Below are 22,047 nucleotides of genomic sequence, written 5' to 3'. Positions count from 1 at the left end.
GATTCATGATCACCACTTATGTTTTGAACATTTGGTATATTTTAGATGGCAGGAAACCAGAAATCTAAGAAACTGGCCTTAAATTAGTTCTTTCATTGAAAGAAGATACTTTTACAAGATCTGATTTTGTTGCCAAATTAATAAATGCCAGTCCATCACAAATAGCTTTACAAGTTCATTAACCATTTATGTGAAAATTTTCAGCTTCCTAAGTGATTATTTACTTGTTGTTTTATTAGTGTCCTAGCTTCAAAAGAAATCAAGAATTATGTTTTGTGTTGAGGTCAAGTCATAGGGTCAGTTCTTATTCTGTTTTCTCATTTTCCAACTGCCATGAAAAAAAAAAATTTCAAAAGGAAAGCAAACTGAGCAGATTAGGAATTAAACAACCACATTTTAATCAATAAATATAAACACCTGTTAACAAGTTACTAGGCAAAATAAAACAGTAATTTATCAAGAATTCAAAAGAGAACACCACTTTGAAAACAGGGCAAACATTTTCGCCATAAACCTTTCTCCATTTAGAGAATCAGAGGTAACAAAAATTTACTGAGAATAAGGCTTGGAATAACCTAAAAAGTTCCAGGTAGATTATAAAGCTAAAACCGATGATTTTGTACATAGTAGTAATACAGACTGTCTGACAACTCATTGAATAAATGACTCAATGGATGAATCGCTGAACACAGGGAATAGAACTCCTTCTGTTCACATTGTGAGCCAGGCCTACAACCATTTCGCGTTCCTTCTCTGCCTCACTGTGCCTGGCTATGCTCTGTATTGCAGCAAATCACACTTCCGAGGATCCTTCCAGATGGCTTCCAGGTAGAGCTGGAAGGGCAAGGTGTTGAAGGAAGACTACAGGGCAGCAGGAGAGGTGGAAAAAATCAGGAGTTCTTCCAGGTCATCTTGGGCAGTGGCTTTGTCCCTGCCATTGCTTTATTCCCTACAACTCCCGGGTGGTCCAGCTCCCACCAGGCAGCCCCACCATAGTTCCAGCTCCTGTGTAGGATCCCAGTTTCTGGACTTAAGGAACCACACCTCCTCATAAGCCTATGTGACAACGCACGTGCATGTTAAGTCACCTCTGTCGTGTCCGACTCTGTGACTCTATGGCCTATAGCCCACCAGGCTCCTTTGTTGATGGGATTCTCCAGGCGAGAATACTGGAATGGGTTGCCATGCCCTCCTCCAGGGGAATCTTCCTGACCCAGGGATTGAGCCCGAGTCTCTTACCTCTCCTGCACTGGCAGGCGGGTTCTTCATCACTAGTGCCACCTGGGTTACAGCTTCCTTCCCTTTATCTTCTCTTTCATCATCTACGTATGTCAATTTCCTCTATTAAATTCCCTCTACTGAAATACCTAGAATGGCTTCCGTTTTCTTGACTGGATCCTGACTGCTACATATTAGAATCATTTTATTTTTCCCCCTCTTAACATATCTGGGAATTTTTGCACAAGAATCTCCCCTAAGTCAATGAAAGATTCACTCAAACTGCATTCAATATTCCACTTTCTGCAATACAGGCGAATGGATATCCCTTTGGCTGTTTTTTGTCAAGGACTCTCTTTGCCAGGTATGAATATGGCTCTGACAGTCTACCAAAGTCACCACCAATCATGGTGGACACAGTCAAAAGTCATCTGCAGAGGTCATTTTTGTTGTATGTACTAAGTGTGACAACAAGGAGAAAGACAAACAGAAAATGAATCTTAAGAGAAAAAGTCATCAAATGGATAACAATGTAAAAAAAAGGTCTCTAAAAATTCAGAGACCATAAGACAGCACCAGAGAGTTTCTTTCCCATTGAATCAATAATTTTCCTGAAATTAAAATCTTTTAGAATTTCTGGATCTTTTAAGAGCATTACAAAAAAATTTCTGATTCATCAACAAGTGATCCGTAGCTTCTCAGACGGAATGCACCCCTGGAATGAATTATCTTCAGAAGTAGAGTTCCTTGGTGAGCATGGAGACCACACATGGGATCTGCTTCTTCTCGTGGAAGCGTGGATCATCAGACTGGGATTCAAAGTGCCTGGCCACCCTGTCATTCACCCTGGTGAGGATCTGCAAGATCTCCAGGCTCTTCCCATGCTCATTCAGGATGGAGCAGAGGGCCTGCACAAACCAGGAACCACTCCCTGGGTTCCTCCATGAATAATAGCCTTCAATGGGAGAAGAGAAAGGAGATGAAGTCAGCTGACCTGGCTGCTGCTTTGCTCACTACCCAGAAGGAGCTGTCTGTGACTGGGGCCTTCACATGTGCTCTTCTGAAACGACAGCAGTCCCCACCTACCCATACTGGATATGTGTCCTCTAAACTCTGTACTACAGGGAATCATTCTAAAACATAAATCTTATGCTGTCCCTGAGAAATGGAATATTTCCTGCCGTATCAGTAAACGAGGATGCCATAGTCATCAGTGACTGCAGCTCTCCAGTGTGAGCTGGTGAGCCTAAAGGGCACTCAGGAAGGAGAAGAATACCTGTGATCAAGCAGCCATCAGACTGCAGCCACTTCCGATGGTGAGCCTCAAGGGGGCTCAGGTTGTGAAAAACACAGGATACTGGCCCCAATAGTTGATGCATATGAAAGCAGTGATTTCAGGCAGTTCAGACTCTTGCATCTTCCCATACATAGAGAAGCACTACATTAATTTGGGTTATCTGGTTTTCTTTAATTAACAATAGCCTTTGATTTTCAAACTACATGCCCTTTTGTTGCAAAACTTCTATATAACCTGGCTCCTTCCCTCGTCTCCTTGGAGTTCTTCCAAGATTACTTGAGATGCTGTCTCCCAGGCTTAAGTCCTAAAAATTTCCATGTAATAAAACATAACTCTCAAGTTTTAGGCTGTGAATATTTTTTAAGTCGACATCCCTCTCTCACCTGAAACAGTTCCTTCTATATGAGGGTGAAATTTAGGCTGCTTAGCACATCCTACAGGGCCCACCACAATTGGGCCCCCATTTCCCTGTCTAGGCTTGAACTTTGTTCATGCCCAGTCCTGCAGTCCATGGTGTCGTGAACAGCGGGACACAACTTGGCAAATGAACAACAACAGCATGCCCTGTCACACCCTGCTATGGCCTCTCTCCCCTCCCTGGGCCATGTGAGTGAAGAGGCAGTGGTCTACAAGCTAGGGGAGCAGCTCTCATCAGAAGCCACAATGCCTGGCACCTTGATCTCAACCTCCAGAACTGTGAAAAATGAACTTCTGCTCCCCAGCCTGTGGACTTACATTAGAGCTGCCTGAAAAGACTAACACACCCTGTGGTCCAGCTCTTGAGTTTTACCAATGCACTGAGCCACCTGCCCCGGGCACTCTGTCTGGTAAGCCATTTCAACCTTCCTCCCGTTATTTGATTTTTTAAGACTCGGTTACAGAAGTTCTTTCTTCGGAAGCCTTTCTCACCTGCCTCCCTAGAGTTCACCGTTAGAGCTCACCCTTCTTCCTTCAGTTCTGCCAGAAATGGCTTAGGGCTCCTCCAACTCAACTGACAGGTTGGATTGCACAACTATATGCTCCCATGACTCTGCCTTCCTCTCAAAGGCAGGAACCAAATTTCTTTCTTACAGGATTCTTAAAACTTGTGAAGTTTCATTCTCACAAAATCCCATCTGTACATCTTGCCAGACTTGGTTTTCCAAACACAACAGCCAACTTACTGTAACCAATACTTCTATACCAAGCACTTGACAAACTACCACTACAGCTGGGAGAATTCTGAGTGACGGTTTTCACCCCAAACAATGGAACTTCACTGAACTTGCTCAGGCAAACCCAAACAAGAGGGAGGCTTGCTTGCTGCTGGCATTTCTGGTGCCTGTTTACAGGCTACTGTATAAAGGAATCCTGGTCTGAGCTATAACTTTATTATGTATGAAAATCTATATGACCTTGGGCAGGTCACTTAAACTTACTCAAGCTCAATTTTTTTCTTTTTTTTTTTTACATATACAAATGAATTATTATTCCACCTTATGAGATAAAGAAACCTGTCATATGTTACAACAGGTATGAAACTTGAAGACATTATGCTAAGAAAAATAAATCAATTACAAAAAGAAAAGTACTGTATGATTCCACTTACACATGACATCTAAACTAATAAAATTCATAGAAATAAAAAGTAGCATGTTGGTTACCAGAACCTGAGGGAGGGAAAAGTCAATTTTTTTTTTCTATCTGTAAAATTAGGACAGAAGTAACACATTTCCTAACTACTACACAATTATTTCAGGGTAGAAGACAGGAAAAACACTCAGTAAATAGGTGCCATTGACATGCTTGTTCCTATAATTACCAATAATAATAGTAATCATAAATGAGAGAATTCAGCTTTCTTTTGGAGAGAAAAGTGACTATATCCCCACAGTAAGCAGAACAGTGGCCTTCAGAAATGCTCATGCCATAAAGTAGGGGTCCTTAGGATCTAATGCCTGATGACCTGAGGTGGAGCTGATGTAATAATAACAGAAATAAAGTGCACAATACATGCAATGTGCTTGAATCATCTGGAAACCATCCACCCCTACCCTGGTCCATGGAAAACCTATTTTCCATGAATCATGTCCCTGGTGTCAAAAACGCTAGGAACTGCTGCCCTAGAGCACTTCACAGATGGGGCTGAGGTCAAGGAAACAAGATGGAGAAATTATCCTGGGATTATCCAGATGGGACTAATCTAATCACAGGAGCCCTTACAAGAGGGTCAGAAAGCACAACGTAAGGATGGAAGAAGGGTCAGGTATGAGGCTGCCGGCTTTGAAGCTGGAGGAAGGGGGCCACAGGCCAAGGAATGCAGGCAGTTCTAAACATGCTGGGAAAGCAAGGATGTGGATTTGCGCCCCCTACAGACTCTAGAAGGAACTGCTGTCCTGCCAACCCATTCTGGAATTCTGACCTCAGGAACTGTAAGATAATACATTTGTATATGTGTTCAGCCACCATGTTTGCCGCAATTTATCACTGCAGCAATAGGAAACTAACACAGATCCAAGTCTCCATTTCGAAGGTGAGATGCACGGTCTGGTTAGCAGATAAGGAACCTGATACCTGGAACTGTGGAATAGGCAAAGAGAAAGTCGGCTTCAACTGGGATCTTATATCGGGGATTAGCATCAGTGTCATTTATAGGTCCTGAGTCAGCCTGGATCCCATCATCGAGCTCTGTTCCCCGGCAAGCCTAAAATCAAAGCAGAGATGACTGCATGAAGCTGAGAATAGGAACACGTGTGATATTCACAGCTGTATCCCACTGCAGTCTTAGAACCGTGCTTGGCATGTACCAGCAAACATAATTGTCCAAGATAATCTGAAGATATGTTGAATTAGCAAGCAGAGCAGATAAAAAGACTATAATGTCTTAAACCCAGATAATTTGTGATCCAATGCAAATATAGATGCCAAACATTAGAGGTAGAAAAATACAACCTAAATTTGCATACCCCAATGGAAACAGCATGTAGATTTATAAAAAATGATACAAGCCAAGTCACTCTGTAATCTTTTCTCATTTCTCCTGACTTTGCTTTTTTAAATTATTTTAATACTTAAAGAAAATTAATTTATTTGTCTGCGCTGGGTCTTAGTTGCAGCTTAGTTGCACTTAGTCATGACATGTGGGATCCAGTTCCCTGACCAGGGATTGAACCTGGGCCCCCGGCATTGGGAGTGCAGAGTCTTAGCCACTGGACTACTGGGAAGTCTCTCTCTAGACTCCGAAAAGGGACTACCTGAATGAAGAAGAGTTTGGGCTTCTCTAACAGGGTTCTGCATCGATCCCCTCTAAAATGGGCTGTCAAGTCCTTTATTGCCGTCTTGCCATCTGTTCCATAAATTAAATTTTCTTCTCCATGGCTTAATAAGATGCAGGCGAAGCAGGCTGAATTTCTGTGGTCTTCCTCAGAAGCTGCAAGCAATTGAAACATTGAAAAGTTAGAATATGACTCCTGGGTGTGGGACCTCAGCGGTACTATTCCCTTCCAGTCTGGCAGCTGCCACGGACGAAGAGGGACAGGCAGAGGTGGCGGAGCGCCCCTGTATGACACCGAGGAGAGGTGAGAGGGAGAGTTCTAGAATTCCCACTGAGTCTGAAACCAGAACGAGGCTGCCTCACGTGGACGAGAATCCCACAGGCAAGCGGGCTTCAAGCAGCTCCTGGGACAGCATATTGGGCTCTGAAAGGCCGGGGCCTTGGTTAGGTCTGTGACACTGGGCAAGCTGCTTAACCATTTTGTGTCTTGGTTTTCTTGTCTGTAAAATGGAGCTACCTATTAAATGGGTTGATATTTGCAAAGCAGCCCACATGAGTATCAAGCAAGTATGAAAGAAAATAAAACACACTAAGTGAAACAAGACACTGATTAAAGAAAAGCTGCTCTGTGATTTCTTAGGGTAATCAGGTTCACCAAGGCAGAAAGCAGAATGGTGGTTACTGGGGGCTGGGGGAAATGGGAAATGGGGCCTTAGGGTTTAATGGGGACAGAGTTTCAGTTGTGCAAGATGAAAAGGGTTCTTCTGGAGCTGGGTGGTGGTGGTTGCCAAACAAGCTGAATGTATTACTTTTACTCAACAGAAAAGAAAGAAAGAAAGTGTCAGTCGCTCAGTTGTGTCCGACTCTTTGAGATCCCATGAACTGTAGCCCAGCACGTTCCTCTGTCCATGGGATTCTGAGGCAAGAATACTGGAGTGGGTTGCCATGCCCTCCTCCAGGATATCTTCCCGACCAGGATCAAATGTGGATCCCTTACATCTCTCCAGCATTGGCAAGCGGGTTCTTTACCACTAGCGCCACCTGGGAAGCCCCAATAAGTTGGCTTAGCTTGATCTCATCTAAGGTTCCATGGTTCTAACTAACTAGCTAGCTAGAATTATGTACTATAACCTTTCTTCTTTTCTTCTCTTCATCAGTGATGACAGAAGAGAAAGATTTAGAATTTTTCAATTCCCTGGCAGCCAAGTGGTTAGGACTCCATGCTCTCACTGCTGAGGGCCTGGGTTTGATTCCTGGTTGGGGAGCTAAAATTCCACAAGCTGCCTGTGGCCAAAAAATAATAGTAGTAAAAGAATTTCCTGAACACTTACTGCAGCAGTGATCTAGGTACTTTGCCCGAGTTACCTTACTTAATCTCTACAAGAGCCCCTTGAAGTAGGCCTCATTTATTTTTATTTCACTGATAAAAAATGGTATCTCAGAGAAGTCCTAGAACTTTGCCCTGTCAAGAAAAATCACCACGTTGCTATTTTGATAGGACGATAAATGAGAATTCTGTGATCCTGACATGACATGGGCTCAGGTGGAATAATCAGCTTTTTAAAAAATGTTTATTTACTTATTTGGCTGTGTGGAATCCTAGTAGCAGCATATGGGATCTTCGATCTTCCTTACGGAATGTGGGAGCTTTCTAGTTGTGTCATAAGAAGTCTTACCTGTGGCATGTGGGAAATAATTCCCTGACCAGGGATCGAACCTGGGCCCCCTGCATTGGGAGCATACAGTCTTAGCCACCTGACCTCCAGGGAAGTCCCAGTATAACTCACTTTTCATAAGAACAGAAACTACCATTGGGACAAGTCCTTACTCAAATCATGCTCACAAGCTTTCCCTCAGCTAATGCTAATTGCAACCGTAAGAAGCAGGACTTGCTGTATCATGATCCACATTTCAGGAAAGCAAAAAACTAGGAGGGCACAGACACCCTGCCTTGTTCACCCAGCTGCTCGAACTTGGACTAGACCCCAAACGGGTACTCGTGATTTCCAGTCTGCTCTACCATGTGGCCTACCAGGGTACAGAAGGTCGGCTCTTAAGATCCTTGTTTGAAGAAGTAAGGAAAAGATGCCTGGTTTTTAAAAATGTAAGAGAGGGGTACTTAAGAGAGAGTGTTATAAGGTGGGGGGAGGGACCTTTTTCTTGTTTAGCTGCACATCTAAGAAAAGCAGCAGTGGTTGAAACTCTCTACCCTCTGCCCATGGGTCACTGTCTAACAGGTAGAGAGGGTGTTACTTTCAATTATTTGCCCTAAATGTGACAATATTATATGTAGCTTCCACTAGATAGGTGTGGGGTAATAGAAAACATAATTGTTCTGGAACTAGTTAATGCCTGAGTTTTGGTTCTGCTCCTCCTAACTGCCTTCAGTATGACCCCTATTCTCTCCCTAAAGCTCTGTCCCTACATTTATGAAATGGGAGTGATGATGTTGTTGGCCAACATGGCAGGGGTTCCATTAAAGATCTAAAGAAACAATTCTGTGAACATATTGTGTAAGAAGTAAGGTAGTCCTGAAGTGTATGGGGATTATTATTCTCAATCTGCCACCAGTGAAAATTTATACTTAAACTCTGTTCTGGACAGAAAGGTAAGATTTGCTACTTTCCTAGGAATTAGCCTTTTGAAAGTGAGACTGTTCTGTAGCTACAGAACCTATTGCTATGAGGTAAGCTGCTTTCCTCCTTTGAGGGGGAAATCTAAGTTTACCAAGAGAGACAGGTGTCCTGGAGATAGGTATGGAGTCACCTGGAGGAAGGAAAGGCTTCCCATGCTGAGATCCTTCCCCCTGTCATGTGAAGGCAGCTTCTCAGACCAGGTGGGGCCCTGCTCCGCTTGGGAGCAGGAAGATGACTGAAGGAGGAAGGGCAAGAGTGTACCTTTTTTCAGCAGATCTTGCATCTTGGCACAAGAGCAGTCGTTATAGACAGTCACATCGAAACCCAGGCTCCGGAAGCACTTGAAAAGAGCCTCTGCATCTTTGTCTGTGCCGTTGCGGACACCCATTCCTGCATGAATCAAGCGCCGAGTTCACCACTGGGCTACACATGCGCAAAAGGTGAGCACCGCCCCCCCACTACCACCAAAAGGTAAGCTCCTTCACGTGGCTTGTACTCATGCTCAGTCATGTCCGACTCTTTGCTACCCCGTGGTCTGCAGCCCACCAGGCTCCTCTGTCCATGGGGACTCTCCAGGCAAGAATACTGGAGTGGATTGCCATTTCCTCCTCCAGGGGATCTTCCCCATCCAGGGATCAAACCTGCGTCTCCTGTGGCTCCTGAATTGGCAGGCAGATTCTTTACCACTAGCACCACCTGGGAAGCCCCATCACCTGGCTCAGCCAATGCCAAATAGCCCATCGCCCCCTTCATCCACTGAGTCCTTTGGTCCAAGTCCCACATCTGCTAATCCACATGACGGGAATCTCAAATTGAGAGTTCCCAGTTTCCCCTCACCCCTCTCTCCTGGACGCGTGACACCAGCTGTGGAGGGGCTGTCTGCTATAGCAGGTAGACACAGCGATCTTCTGGCGAACGTCTGATACAAGTCTGAACAAAGCTGAAGGAACTGGAAGGGAACATAAGAGCTGAGCCCATGCCCCCAGCACCCACCTGTTATTCTGTCGAAGTTCTTGTTGTTTATGATGATGCATTTGCCCACCTTCTCAAAATTCATGTTATACTGATACGTAGGCACTCGGTCCCGGGGGGTGTTGACTGATTTCCCTGAGTCATTTTTCTTCTTCTTACTGGGGAAATATAAAGGCAGTCAGGGGCTGTCGAAGATGTCAAGACAGTAATGACCTCTTGATTTTACTACTAGCATAAAAGGGATGCCTAAGAAAGCTGCAATATCTGTGGGAAAAAAAAAAAGACCTGGGGTGGACAGATTGTTCTGTTTAACTGTTGTATTTAGAATGAATAGGATCTCCTGTGCAAGCCACTCCAGTACTCTTGCCTAGAAAATCCCATGGACGGAGGAGCCTGGTAGGCTGCAGTCCATGCGGTTGCTACGAGTCAGACATGACTGAGCGACTTCACTTTCCCTTTTCACTTTCACACATTGGAGAAGGAAATGGCAACCCACTCCAGTGTTCTTGCCTGGAGAATCCCAGGGACGGGGGAGCCTGATGGGCTGCCGTCTATGGGGTCACACAGAGTCGGACACGACTGAAGTGACTTAGCAGCAGCAGCAGGATCTCCTGCTTAATTTCATTAGATGCTACAGAAATGCCAACTGAAATCATAATGTGATACCAGTACGTTCCTTACAAGTGCTATAGGGTGTTCAGCACCTGGAGTTGTGATCCGTGGCTGAGGGAGCCCGCTTTGTATGTCCCTCTGTGGAAACTGGCAGAATCTACTAAAGCTGAACTTAAACACATCCTTTGAGAGACCCATTCCACTCCTGGGCACCCAGCCCAAAGGAGAGCAGCTGTTTACCTAAGGTCAGAGCCCCGCACGTGCACAGCAGTACTGGTGGGTAACAGCCCCAAACAGGGGGCACCCCAAATGTCCATTTACAGTAGAATGGATTCGCTGTGGAATATTCATACGGTACAACACTACAGACACAGAGGTGTGGCTTCAGACCACTGCAATCAAGCAAATGTTACAACAAAGTGAGTCAGATGATTTTTTTTTTGGTTTCCCAGTGTAAATAAAAATTATGTCCACACTACACTGTAGTCCACTGTGTGCAACTGCATTATTTCTTTAAAAAAAAATGTAGGTGTACCTTTATTAACAAGTACTTTATTGCTGACTTCCCTGGTGGTCTAATGGCTAAGACTCTCCCAAATGCTGGGGGCCTGGGGCTGATCCCTGGTCAGGGAAGTAGATCCCACATGCCACAATAGAAGATCTTGCATGCCACCATGAAGACTGAAGATCCCACATGCTGCAACTAACCCTTGGCACCACCAAATAAATTAATAAATAATTTAAAAAACTGCTAAAAAATTCTAACCATCATCTGACAACACAGAGTTTGTCACAAGCCTTCAATTTGTAAAAAAAAAAATACATGATCTGTGATGCATGATGAATAGAGTGCATTAAAACACACGCCTCCAATAACGAGATGAATAAACTATGACAACACAGAGCCATGTGGCTGCATCTCAGACAGATAATACTGAGTGAAAGAACCTAGACACAAAGGGTACATAGTGTGTGCACTTCTCGATATGGATGTTATCATTCAATTAACATTCCCATTAAAGGGGGGGAAAGGAATAGTAACTTAAAATGGAAAGTAGGCCCCTTCCAATCTCCAGACACTGACCATCCAGTTTTCTAAGAGTCAGGCACACAGGCACTGAAGCTGGGACCTGGGGCATTGGTGAGAGAGTAGAGGAGAAAAACATCAGATTGAGTGGGGAGCTGCATCGCGAGTCACCCGCCTGAATGCAAGTTCCATGACAGAAAAAATATGTTTATCATATATTATACATATGTATCATATATATATACATATTTATCATATGGGGCTTCCCTGGTGGCTCAGAGGTTAAAGCGTCTGCCTCTAATGCGGGAGACCTGGGTTCGATCCCTGGGTCTGGAAGATCCCCTGGAGAAGGAAATGGTAACCCACTCCAGTATTCTTGCCTGGAAAATCCCATGGATGGAGAAGCCTGGTAGGCTACAGTCCACGGGGTCGCAAAGAGTCGGACACGACTGAGCGACTGAACAGAACGGATCATATATATACATATTTATCATATATATATACATATTTATCATTTATATATACATATTCTGAAAATAAAATCTCTTTTGAAAAATTGCAGAAGCCCCAAGACCTAGAACAATGCCTGGCTTGTAAGTTGTTCAATAAATATTTTGCTGTAAGCTACAGATCAATATCCTTCATGAACATAGATGCAAAAATCCTTGATGAAATCTTAGAAGCCAATTCTGCAATCTATAAATAGGATTATACACCATGACCAAGTATGATTGATCCCATGAACACAAGGTCAATTTAACATCCAAAAATCAATCTATATAATCCATCATGTTAAAGGACAAATAAAGGACAAAACCTATGTGATAAACTCAGTTGGTGCAAAAACGCATTTGACAAAACCCAATACCCTGCTGAGTTAAATTCACCCACTCAGTCCATTTTAGTTCGCTGATTCTTAAAATGTCAATGTTCATTCTTGCCATCTCCTGTTTGACCACTTCCAATTGACCTTGATTCGTATCCTGAACATTCCAGGTTCCCATGCAATATTGTTCTTTATAGCATCGGACTTTACTTCCATCACCAGTCACATCCACAGCTGGGTGTTGTTTTTGCTTTGGCTCCGTCTCTTCATTCTTTCTGGAGTTACTTCTCCACTGATCTCAAGTAGCATATTGGGCACCTGCCAACCTGGGGAGTTCATCTTTCAGTGCCCTATCTTTTTGCCTTTTCATACTGTTCATGGGGTTCTCAAGGCAAGAATACTGAAGTGGTTTGCCATTCCCTTCTCCAGTGGACCATGTTTTGTCAGAACTCTCCACCATGACCTGTCTATCTTGGGTGGCCCTACATGGCATGGCTCATAGTTTCATTGAGTTAGACAAGGCTGTGGTCCATGTGATCAATTTGATTAGTTTTCTGTGATTGTGGTTTTCATTCTGTCTGCCCTCTGATGGAGAAGGATAAGAGGCTTATGGAAGCTTCCTAATGGGAGAGACTGAGGGGGAAACTGGGTCTTATTCTGATGGGCAGGGCCATGCTCAGTAAATCTTAAATCCAATTTTCTGTTGATAGGCAGGGCTGTGTTCCCTTCCCATTGTTTGACCTAAGGCCAAACTATGATGGAGGTAAGAATCCCTCAGAAGAAATGGAGTAGCCCTCATAATCAGTAAGAGTACAAAATGCAGTACTTGGATGCAATCTCAAAAATGACAGAATGATCTCTGTTCCTTTCTAAGGCAAACCATTCAATATCACGGTAATCCAAGTCTATGCCCCAACCAGTAATGCTGAAGAAGCTGAAGTCAAACAGTTCTATGAAGATCTATAAGACCTTCTAGGACTAACACCCAAAGAAGATGTCCTTTTCATTATAGGGGACTGGAATGCAAAAGTAGGAAGTCAAGAAATACCTGGAGTACCTGGCAAATCTGGCCTTGGAGATGGAATGAAGCAGGGCAAAAGCTAAAAGAGTTTTTGCCAAGAGAACACACTGGTCATAGCAAACACCCTCTTCCAACAACACAAGAGAAGACTCTACACATGGACATCACCAGATGGTCAATAAGGAAATCAGATTGATTATATTCTTTGTAGCCGAAGATGGAGAAGCTCTATATAGTCAGCAAAAACAAGACTGGGAGCTGACTGTGGCTCAGATCATGAACTCCTTATTGCCAAATTCAGACTTAAATTGAATAAAGTAGGGAAAACCACTAGACCATTCAGTTCAGTTCAGTTCAGTTGCTCAGTCGTGATCTAAATCAAATCCCTTATGATTATACAGTGGAAGTGAGAAATACATTCAAGGGATTAGATCTGATAGACAGAGGGCCATAAGAACTATACATGGAAGTTTGTGACACTGTAGAGGAGGCAGTGATCAAGACCATCCCCAAGAAAAAGAAATGCAAAAAGGCAAAATGGTTGTCTGAGGAGGCCTTACAAATAGCTGAGAAAAGAAGAGACGTGAAGGGCAAAGGAAAAAAGGAAAGATACACCCATTTGAATGCAGAGTGCCAGAGAATAGCAAGGAGAGCTAAGAAAGCCTTCCTCAGTGATCAATGCAAAGAAATAGAGGAAAACAATAGAATGGGAAAGACTAGAGATCTCTTCAACAAAATTAGAGATACCAAAGGAAAATTTCATGCAAAGATGGGCACAATAAAGGACAGAAATAGTATGAACTTAACAGAAACAGAAGACATTAAGGTGATGTGGTAAGAATACACAGAAGAACTGTACAAAAAAGATCTTCACGACCCAGATAACCACAATGGTGTGATCACTCACCTAGAACCAGACATCCTGGAATGAGAAGTCAAGTGGGCCTGAGGAAGCATCACTATGAACAAAGTTAGCGGAGGTGATGGAATTCCAATTGAGCTACTTCAAATCCTAAAAGATGATGCTGTGAAAGTGTTGCACTCAATGTGCCAGCAAAGTTGGAAAACTCAGCAGTGACCACAGGACTGGAAAAGGTCAGTTTTCATTCCAATCCCTAAGAAAGGCAATGCCAAAGAATGCTCAAACTACTGCACAATTGCACTCATCTCACACGCTAGCAAAGTAATGTTCAAAATTCTCCAAGCCAGGCTTCAACAGTATGTGAACCGTGAACTTCCAGATGTTCAAGCTGTATTTAGAAAAGGCAGAGGAACCAAAGATCAAATTACCAACGTCCTCTGGATCATCAAAAGAGCGAAAGAGTTAAGAAAAACATTTATTTCTGCTTTATTGACTACACTAAAGTCTTTGACTCTGTGGATCACAACAAAATGTGGAAAATTCTGAAAGAGATGGGAATACCAGACCACCTTACCTGCCTCCCAGGAAATCTCTATGCAGGTCAAGAAGCAACAGTTAGAACTGGACATGGAACAATAGATTGGTTCCAAATCAGGAAAGGAGTACGTCAAGGCTAAATACTGTCAACCTGCTTATTTAACTTATTTGCAGATGCCAGGCTGGATGAAGCACAAGCTGGAATCAAGATTGCTGGGAGAAATATCAATAACCTCAGATACGCAGATGACACCCCCCCTTATGGCAGAAAACAAATAAGAACTAGAGAGCCTCTCGACGAAAGTGAAAGAGGAGAGTGAAAACGTTGGCTTAAAACTCAACATTCAGAAAACTAAGATCATGGCATCTGGTCCCATCACTTCATGGCAAATAGATGTGGAAACAATGGAAACAGTGACAGACTTCCAACCAGTCAATCCCAAAGGAAATCAGTCCTGAATATTCACTGGAAGGACTGAAGCTGAAACTCCAATACTTTGGCCACCTGATCGAAGAACTGACTCGCTGAAAAAGACTCTGATGCTGGAAAGATTGAAGGTGGGAGGAGAAGGGGATGACAGAGGATGAGATGGTTGGATGGCATCACCAACTCAATGGAGATGAGTTTGAGCACACTCTGGTAGATCGTGATGGACAGGGAAGCCTGGAGTGCTGCAGTTCATGGGGTCTCAAAGTGTTGGACATGACTGAGCGGCTGAACTAAACTGAACACCCTGCTATGAGAAAAATGATAATTAGACTAGGATTACAATGGAACTAACTCAGCCTGCAAAGGACATCTATGAAAAACTCACTGCTAATATCATATTTGATGAAATAAAATTTATATTTTTAGGCAGGGCAAGAAAAAATTAAACACAAACTCTCTGTGTTTGTTTGGGCCTCCCCTCCCTTCCTAATGTGCAGTAAGCCTCTGCATTATACATTAACCAGGGCTCTTCTAGGATGCAGAGAAGGCAGTGGCACCCCCTCCAGTGCCCTTGCCTGGAAAATCCCATGGACGGAGGAGGCCTGGTAGGCTGCAGTCCATGGGGTTGCGAAGAGTTGGACATGACTGAGCGACTTCATTTTCATGCATTGGAGAAGAAAATGGCAACCCACTCCAGTGTTCTTGCCTGGAGAATCCCAGGGAAGGGGGAGCCTGGTGGGCTGCTGTCTATGGGGTTGCACAGAGTTGGACACGACTGAAGCGACTTAGCAGCAGCAGCAGCAGCTTCTAGGATGGGGCTGCCTGCTCAGCTGCAAAAATCAATACTTCTGTTTTCTTCTGATGCTAGCAATGTATATAGCATCCTTTCCTGATTCTGCATGGGTCATGGTGCCTTGCTGCTGGTTTTGTATGTGCTTACCTGGACTATGCGTCTTTGGTGAACTTCATGTGGAATACCAGTATGTCATTTTTTAAAAAGATTAAGTTATTTATTTGGCTGCTTTGGGTCTTAGTTGTGGCATGTGGAATCTTTGTTGAGGCACGCAGGCTCAGTAGTTGTAGGATAAGTGCTTAGGTGCTCCACAGCATATGGGACTTTAGTTCCTCGACTAGGGATTGAACTAGTGTCCTCTGAATCGCAAGGTGAATTCTTCACCACTGGACCATCCTAATCCCCAGTATGCAATTTCGATGTACAATCCTATGTCTCAAAAATCTATATAATTATGCCTTTGACTCCTAACAGGTAGAGCAGTTCTCAGAGCTTTCTGTGAATCTGCTTTCCGGAGTACAATTCTCAAGTTTCAAAATTCCTGTTTTTTCTGACTTGACAGTTAACTGAATTTTTATGACATACTTAATGATAAAAGGCTGAAGGCTTCCTGCTTGAGATCAGGAAAAAGTCGAATCTATCCACTCCTGCCACTTCTACTAAATAGTGCAAGAAAGGTTTTAGTTGGGACAATCAGGATTAAAAAAGTGTCGTATGAATGAATGAATCAGGTTTTGTTTGCTTATTTGGCAGACATGGAAACAGGTCCACAGAGAGGCAGGGAGTTGTCCAAGGTCACCCGGCTAGTGATCGGCAGAGTGGGACCATCCCAGGTCTCCTTCTTCATGTCAGAGTTCCAGAGCCCTATGCCTTTGAGTATTTGTTAGAGTGATGTGTCCACCACCCTCCCAAAGGTCTGATCAAAAGTTAGAAGAAGGAGCTTCTTTGGTAGTTAAGTGGTTAAGACTTCACCTTTAATGCAGGGGATGAGGTTTTGATTCCTGGTCAGGGATCTAAGCTCCCACATGCCTTGTAGCCAAAACCCAAAACATAAAACAGAGGCAATGCTGTAGCAAATTCAATAGAGACTTTAAAAATGGTTCATATTAAAACAAAATTGTTTTAAAAAGTTGGAATAAGTAAAATGAAAGTGAAAGCTGAGCTTGTTCCCTGGTCCAAGGGTCCTTATCAGAATCTGAAAGGAGGTGGCCTTTCCCCTCCTACTCTGGCCCACATTATAGATGAGTTGTGTCAGTTAAACATTCAGATTCCTTATTGCTGTTTTCAGCTTCAACATGACTTTATCTTCTACTTTTATTAGGTCTTCCCTGGTGGCTCAGATGGTGAAGCGTCTGCCTACAATGCAGGAGACCCAGGTTCGATCCCTGGGTTGGGAAGATCCTCTGGAGAAGGAAATGGAAACCCACTCCAGTACTCTTGACTCGAAAATCCCATGGACAGAGGAGCATGTTAGGCTACAGTCCACGGGGTTGCAAAGAGTCAGACACTTTCTTTCTTTTTCTTTATAAGGTCAAATTTCTTGTGCTGTACCATTTTATTTCTAAAAGAGAAATGTTCTCGGTCTACCTTCTAAAGACTCCCCTCTCCTTTGTTTCCTGTCTTTTTACAGGGGTAATGCCAATTTTCCTTCATCCTACTTCCCCCAGGGCTTCCTTGGTAGCTCAGTGGTAAAGAATCTGTCTTCAATGCAGGAGACATGGCTTCAGTCCCTGGGTTGGGAAGATTCCCTGGAGAAGGAAATGGCAACTCACTCCAGTATTCTTGCCTGGAGAATCCCATGAACAGAGAAGCCTGGTGGGCTACAGTCCATGGGGTCGCAAAGAATCAGATATGACTGAGCGACTGAACAATTTCCCCCAGAGAGGCAGTACAAAAGAGCCCTGGGCTTGGGGTCAGACAGAGGTCTGCATTGTCCCGTGTGCCCTGGGTCGGTGAGTCTCTGCTTTCACAGAGCATCAGCTTCCTCTCTTGAATTCCCTGGGGCCTCTGTGACTGTCACAAAACAGTGGGGAGTTTCGGTGATAGCAGGTCTTTCCGTGGAGTCTTCTCCCACTCTAAGGCCTCCATAAACGCTCAGAGATGAGAGTCAGCAAAAGAAGTGTTTCTGTACTGGTCAAGGACACCCCATTTGGGGAGGAGCCGGACAGGTTTCCTTATTGCCACTGTGTCAATGACCTCTATGGATGGTGTTCTCTGTGCAAGTTAAAATATCTACACCATATTTCACACATTTCCAGAATCTGTGGTCTTCAACTGACAACTCTGAGGTAGAAGGATGGGGTATAATCACACCCATTTTATACGAAATAATAACAATAATTAGCGTCTGTCAGTATTTCTCATGAGCTGCTATCTTGATAAAATTCTCATATCTGCATTTTCTCACTGACTGCTCACAGGTCTTTAGATAATTTATGGCCACAGTCCATGGGGTCGCAAAAGAGTTGGACACAACCTAACGACTTAACAACAAAGACCCTAACAAAAGGAGCATTAAGGCTGGAGGTCAAGCTTAAGCCCTTTAAGAGATAAAATTTTACTTTTGTTTTCTAAAATATAGATTATTTTCAAGCCATCTGTATAATGATATCCAAATAATAAAGAAGCTGTGATATTTTTAGGCTGCCATTAACTCAACCTCAGGGGTGATAAGTAAAACTACACCAGCAAGTATCTTTTATAAGAAAAACAGGCTCTGGGGATTTTCTGGCCATCCAGTGGTTAGGACTCTGCACTATCCATGCTGAGGGCGAGGAGTTTGATCCCTGGTCAGAGAACTGAGATCCTGTAAGCCACAGCACAGCCAAAGAGAAAAAAAACAAAGAAAGACAGGCTCAGCTATAAGTTACATAAAGAAAAGGACTCAGTTTCTATCAGAACAGAATTTGGAAAATAAACTGCTTTGAAAATACGAACACAAAAGTGTGCATGTAAAGACACACACTTTAAAGAAAATACTTTCCATGGTTCTAAAAAGTACCTTAAAAATGAATATGAAATGTGACTCTCATCCCGATTAAATATCTTAAGGGAGGTAAGGACAACTTCCTTTTCTTACTCTTTCCCAAAAAGAAGGCTGAGAGCCAAAGAATCGTTGCTTTCCAACTGTGATGCCGGAGAAGACTCTTGGACTTGGAGAGTCCCTTGGACTGCAAGGAGATCAAACCAGTCAATCCTAAAGGAAATAACCCTGAATACTCATTGGAAGAACTGATGCTGAGGCTGAAGCTCCAATAATCTGGCCACCTGATGCAAACAGTTGACTCACTGGAAAAGACCCTGATGCTGGGAAAGACTGAAGGCAAAAGGAGAAGAGGGCAGCAGAGGATGAAATGATTGGATAGCATCACTGACTCAATGGAAATGAACTTGGGCACACTCCAGGAGACAGTGAGGGACAGGGCGTGCTGCAGTCCATGGGGTCACAAAGAGTCAGACACGACTTAGCGATCGAACAAGAACAACAACATTCTTCCCCTACACTGAAATCTTATTTTCAAAATGAACTTCATATCTGCTTCCTCCTTCCGGATTTGAGTCAGTCCATATTCATTTTTCCTTCTAACCCAAGTAGGTTTTTGTTTAAAAAAAAAACCTATTTTGAAACCCAAGTCTTTCTCTACCAAAGATGTGCATCAGAGAGTGATTATCAACTCAATTCCATCGAATTCATCTTGCTAAGAGGCACAAGCTTTGAGAAAACTCCACCTGTAGCTTAAGTCTGGGGAAGCAAACCCTGATGATTAGACTATGTAACAAGAGACAAGTAAGAGGAAGAAACGATTGTCGAGAAGTCACCAGGGGAAAAGAGCCAGGAAGAAACCAATTGGACTGGACTTTCCTGGTGGTCCAGTGGTTAAGAATCTGCCTGCCAATGCAAAGGACATGGGTTCGATCCCTCCTCGGGGAAGATTTCACATTCCCCTTGGAGAAACTAAGCCTATGTGCCATGACTACTGAGCCTACACAGCTAGAGCCTGTGCTCTGCAACAAGAGAAGCCATGCAATGAGAAGCCCTTGCCCTGAAGCTAGAGAGAAGCCCTCACTTGACACAATCAGAGAAAGTCTTCATATAGCAATGAAGACCCAGCCCAGCCAAAAGCAACAAAAAGCAAAAACCAAAAAAAAACAAAACCACCCAAGTGGACTAAAGACTGTTGCCTATGGATATATTCTGCAAGAAAGAGTGCAGGAGACTAGAGTCTACCACCTACTACTGTGAGGCTTCAGGCACCCTCTTCCTGGGGATTATCTGGCTCCCTTCCACCTCATTGTCCTTCTTCTGCCATCTCTCCCACTCTTCCAGTTACTGCTGCCAGGCTGCGGCAGAGACATGAATTGAGCACAGCCTCACACGTAGGAAGGGGACTGGTTCCTGAGAGGGGCTTATGTTAGGAAGCCCCGGTCGCTGATTCTGCAGGACACAGGACAATCATTGTGCTTAAGTCTTTCTTTTGCGTCTGACACCTAACATTGTTTGGAAATACTTTTGGACAAGTTCTCTTCCATTTTTTTTTTCCCTCCACTGTTCCCATTTCCAATTTTCAAACTTAATCATAGCAAGCCTCCTTGAAAAGACCTGGCTGGCAGACCTAAGTTTATTCAATTAACCACTCCCTCTTATAATAACCAGCAGGGCAAGTATCAAGATCCAATTCGGTCTCTGCTTACTGGATGGAGAAGAGAGGGTCTTGAATCCAAATCAAACAGTATTGTTAAAAAATAATGGGGAGGCTCTCTCTGTCTTGTTGTGGCATGATTTCCAATAAGTAGCATTAAGTGAAAAGCAAAACAAAGCAGTAGAACAGTGAGAACACTGTGCTACCTGTCAGGAAAAATTAGTATCTCACTTGGATTTGCATAGGGAGACTCCTGCAGGATGATACAAAGGATAAATCCACAGATTCTGGGACTGGACTGCCTGGGTTTGAAACCCTGCTCCAGCACATTACTGAACGATCACGGGCAAGTTACTTAACCTAACCTCTCTGTGCTTCAGTTTCCTCATTTATAAAAAGAACAATAACAGCCTCTGCCCGAAAGCTAGTAAACAAGGTAATACCCATGAAGCACTTAGAACCTATGCCAAAGCCTTTGACTGTGTGGATCACAATAAACTGTGGAAAATTCTGAAAGAGATGGGAATACCAGACCACCTGACCTGCCTCTTGAGAAACCTGTATGCAGGTCAGGAAGCAACAGTCAGAACTGTACATGGAACAACAGACTGGTTCCAAATAGGAAAAGGAATACGTCAAGGCTGTATATTGTCACCTTGCTTATTTAACTTATATGCAGAGTACATCATGAGGAACGCTGGGCTGGAAGAAGCACAAGCTGGAATCAAGATTGCTGGGAGAAATATCAATAATCTCAGATATGCAGATGACACTACCCTTATGGCAGAAAGTGAAGAGGAACTCAAAAGCCTCTTGATGAAAGTGAAAGAGGAGAGAAAAGGTTGGCTTGAAGCTCAACATTCAGAAAACAAAGATCATGGCATCTGGTCCCATCACTTCATGGGAAATAGATGGAAAAACAGTGGAAACAGTGTCAGATTTTATTTTTTTGGGCTCCAAAATCACTGCAGATGCTGACTGCAGCCATGAAATTAAAAGATGCTTACTCCTTGGAAGGAAAGTTATGACCAACCTTGATAATATATTAAAAAGCAGAGACATTACTTTGCCAACAAAGGTCCGTCTAGTCAAGGCTATGGTCTTTCCTGTGGTCATGTATGGATGTGAGAGTTGGACTGTGAAGAAAGCTGATCGCCGAAGAATCGATGCTTTTGAACTGTGGTGCTGGAGAAGACTCTTGAGAGTCCCTTGTACCGCAAGGAGATCCAACCAGTCCATTCTAAGGGAGATCGATCCTGGGTGTTCATTGCAAGGACTGATGCTGAAGCTGAAACTGCAATACTTTGGCCACCTCATGCGACGAGTTGACTCACTGGAAAAGATTCTGATGCTGGGAAAGGTTGGGGGCGGGAGGAGAAGGGGACGACGGAGAATGAGATGGCTGGATGGTATCACCGACCCTGTGGACATGAGTTTGAGTGAACTCAGGGAGTTGGTGATGGATAGGGAGGCCTGGCGTGCTGTGATTCATGGGGTCGCGGAGAGTCGGACACGACTGAGCGACTGAACTGAACTGAAGCTGTAAATAAATGTCATTATTATTACTCATGTTATTTGTCACATGCATGCCTGTCAAGTCTCTTTAGTCATATCCGACTCCTTGTAACCCTATGGACCAGAGCCTACCAGGCTCCTCTGTCCATGGGATTCTCCAAGCAGAAGTACGGAGTCGGTTGCCACGCCCTCCTCCAGGGGATCTTCCCGATCCATGGATCCAAACTGAGTCTCTACCTCTCTGTCTCCTGCAATGGCAGGTGAGCTCTTTACCACTAGTGCCACCTGGAAAGCCCACGTTATTTATTAAGTAGCATCAAAAGTGATTACCTGTGTTCTAGAGGCCAAGGGTAGGATAGTAGGAAGGAGGAAGAATTTTGACTGTATATCTCTTTTTCTATCTATGAA

General features: G+C 43.7%; 1 protein-coding gene across 4 annotated transcripts in view; it reads right to left on the bottom strand.

Moving 5' to 3' along the window:
• Positions 1–374: 374 nt before the first annotated feature.
• Positions 375–22,047, bottom strand: part of CASP7 (caspase 7) — a 42,874-nt gene continuing 21,201 nt past the window's right edge. For all 4 annotated transcript variants that reach the window (XM_055424613.2, XM_088842340.1, XM_088842341.1 and 1 more), the window contains 5 exons: positions 9,398–9,534; positions 8,666–8,794; positions 5,749–5,924; positions 5,069–5,198; positions 375–2,173 (listed from right to left, as the gene is read on the bottom strand). In XM_055424613.2, coding sequence (XP_055280588.1) covers positions 1,950–2,173; positions 5,069–5,198; positions 5,749–5,924; positions 8,666–8,794; positions 9,398–9,534 — 796 coding nt within the window. In that variant the 3' untranslated portion in view covers positions 375–1,949. The remainder of the gene's footprint in view (positions 2,174–5,068; positions 5,199–5,748; positions 5,925–8,665; positions 8,795–9,397; positions 9,535–22,047) is intronic.

Source organism: Moschus berezovskii, chromosome 12 (assembly GCF_049115385.1).
Source record: "Moschus berezovskii isolate FMDL1 chromosome 12, NW_MosBer_1.0, whole genome shotgun sequence".
NCBI classification, from domain to species: Eukaryota; Metazoa; Chordata; class Mammalia; order Artiodactyla; family Moschidae; genus Moschus; species Moschus berezovskii.
Note: the sequence above shows the minus strand (reverse complement) of the source record. Positions and strands in the feature narration are given on the sequence as shown.